General features: G+C 42.5%; 1 protein-coding gene across 1 annotated transcript; it reads left to right on the top strand.

The window, feature by feature from the left end:
* The first annotated feature begins 344 nt into the window (after window positions 1-344).
* Window positions 345-1,942, top strand: LOC144639870 (uncharacterized). The gene is made up of 2 exons (XM_078499147.1): window positions 345-947; window positions 1,066-1,942. The coding sequence occupies exons 1-2, from the start codon at window positions 387-389 to the stop codon at window positions 1,129-1,131; spliced, it is 627 nt and encodes a 208-aa protein (XP_078355273.1). The 5' UTR covers window positions 345-386; the 3' UTR covers window positions 1,132-1,942.
* The last annotated feature ends 523 nt before the right edge of the window (window positions 1,943-2,465 follow it).

Raw genomic sequence — 2,465 nt, 5'->3', positions numbered from 1 at the left:
GTCTTAGAAAAAGAATCTTGTTGCTTTGTTACAAGTAGTATAGTAGTATTGAGGGATGGGGGCAACCTTGGAATGAATTTCCTTGGCTTGATGTGCTGACGTTAGCCTGTGAACAGGCTCTCCGGTCGGGGAGGGGGCGAAAAAAAGAAAAAAGGAAAGAGCGAAAAAAAGAAAAAAGGAAGAGCGGAGGGGGGCTGGGAGAGAGAGCCTGTTGACAAAGCATGGAGGCAGCCATTCCGCCCCTTTTTATAAACCTGTCATCATCTGTTACTAATCTGTCGACAACGTGTCATCAACTCCACCTTCTCCGCCTAGATGCATTGGAATGCAATTAGAGCGTACTTGAAAATGACAGCTCGCGGGAAAAAACCGCGCTTTTCTCCAATATGGATCGGAGCGATCCTCATTGCCGCTTTTGTAAAAAGTCTTTGAGCAGTTCAAAAAGGGTAAATTCTGTGCCGGTTTTCGATGTTTCTAAAAATAAGGAACTTCTTGTTGTCCCCGGACAAGATAGCGTCGTCGTGGCAGAGGCCTTGGAAATCCTTGGATTACAAGTAGAAAAGAAAGAGGGGTTTTCAGTTCTTTGTTGCATGCCGTGTGCTCGACAAGCTGTTCGCCTCTCTCATTCAGTTTCCGTCTTCACAAGCCAATGCAGTGAACCGTCTTTAAGTGTGAAAGACCCTTCGCCTGACTCATCAATCGCTGGCGGATCTCCCGAAAGAAATACAACGAGTACAAAACGATCGGTGGAGTTTCGTTCGCCGGCCGGTGTTACACCTTCGGCAAAGCGAAATAGAGATAGTGTTTCCGCTATTAAAACTTCGCGCAGGACACTAGCTTTTACGGATGAAACAAGCGAGGATAGCATTGAAGTCCCCCTTACAGTTGAGGAACAAATGCAGGCTTCAATGAATATTCCACAAGGAAAAAGCGAAACAGTTGTCAAGGTTAGTTAATCAACTTAAAACGCTCTAATGTGATTTTTGCCGCGACACTTTCGTAACATGGTACTGTACATTATTCAGTTAAATTTCAACGTTGAAATTCCGATTTTTTTTCTCCTAGATCTTTATTGGGTATCCTCAAAGTGGAAAGGTGGTGGAGTTTGAATGCAAGGATGCCAAAGAGTAAAGCGCGTAAAGTTTTCAAATTTATATTTGAATCATGTGGTGCCAACATTACGCAACGAACAAAGGAGGTTAAAAATCCTAAAAATCGAGCTTGAAAGACAGAGCGAACGATCAAAATAATGCAAGAAGCAGCCTTTACAACACAGAATGTCTCTCTGAAACCAACTTTCAGCTTTTCCATAGTAAAGCTGAAACAGTCTCTGGCTAAGCCGGACAAAAGATAAATCCGTGATAAGACAATACATCTTGCAACAGTATTGATTAAAATGCTGGGCCCGGCGTCAATAAAATGCAAGTAGTTTACATTTTCACGGAACATTTCAGATCTTGTCCTTCCAGGGCGAACATTTTGAGAGCCTAAAGCATATCTTGCAAATAGAATTGAGCCAAAACAAACTGAACTAGCACAACATGTGGCAGAGTACAAATTTAGAGGTGTCATTCAACTCTACAAACGGAAACCACGCAGCGCGGACTAATGACCCTAGACACTTAAATGGCCACAATCTTACGGCTCTATTCAATACATAAAGCCTCCAAATAATAACAGTACCCTCAGAAAGAAGTCAGAATCAAACAAGGTCGAAAGACCGAACTCAACATAAAACGGCAAAGTTTACAAATGTCACGAACGTAGGAGTCGTGTAGGCCCGTCACTTTTATTTACCATAAGCCGCATTCCATCGCGTCCGTGTATATTTACGGTGTCGGCAAATTGAGATATGTTGATAAGACCTGTCAACAGTCAGTGATTCGACCAATCAGATGTTGCACTAGAATCTCGTGCACGGAACGGCGGCAAAAAAGCTTTGTCCGCAGGCTCCCCCGATTTTGAGTCCCGGCCCGACACATAACTGACGTCATCTCAGTAAGACCAGTCAACCAAAGTATCAAGGGTTTTTTTAGTGGAAATTAAATAAAGCATGGTAAATAGCCATAATTCTAATCTTAACTAGTTTAAATTGTTTAGCCCAAACCCCAGTATGATAAGGTGTGGAATGCGACAGATGCTAAGCCTGGCGAAGGTGTAGCAGGTGTTGAAGTAGTATTAAAATTTTGCGTTGCAACAGTCAGCCAGTCATCCAGGTGGCCTTAACCAGGAGGGCAGGGTGTCCTTTTTCTAAAAGTATAGCATTCAAATTATTTACCTTTTTTGAAAAGCCCTGCTAGATACTTAGTATCTAGTCAGCTAGCTAAAGCCCAGTTTCCAAACACCAAGAATAAGCTACCGTGGAACCTCTATTTAACAAACCACTAAATAGTAAACAAAGTCCTTGGTCCTTCACCCCAGTAATTAGCAAAATATATGGAAAAGAACGGCAACCCTGATATAAT

Source organism: Oculina patagonica, unplaced genomic scaffold (genome assembly GCF_052425735.1).
Source record: "Oculina patagonica isolate OP01 unplaced genomic scaffold, crgOcupat unplaced1426, whole genome shotgun sequence".
In the NCBI taxonomy this organism is placed as follows: domain Eukaryota; kingdom Metazoa; phylum Cnidaria; class Anthozoa; order Scleractinia; family Oculinidae; genus Oculina; species Oculina patagonica.
The sequence above is the reverse complement of the archived record's forward strand: the minus strand, read 5'-3'. Positions and strand labels throughout refer to the sequence as shown.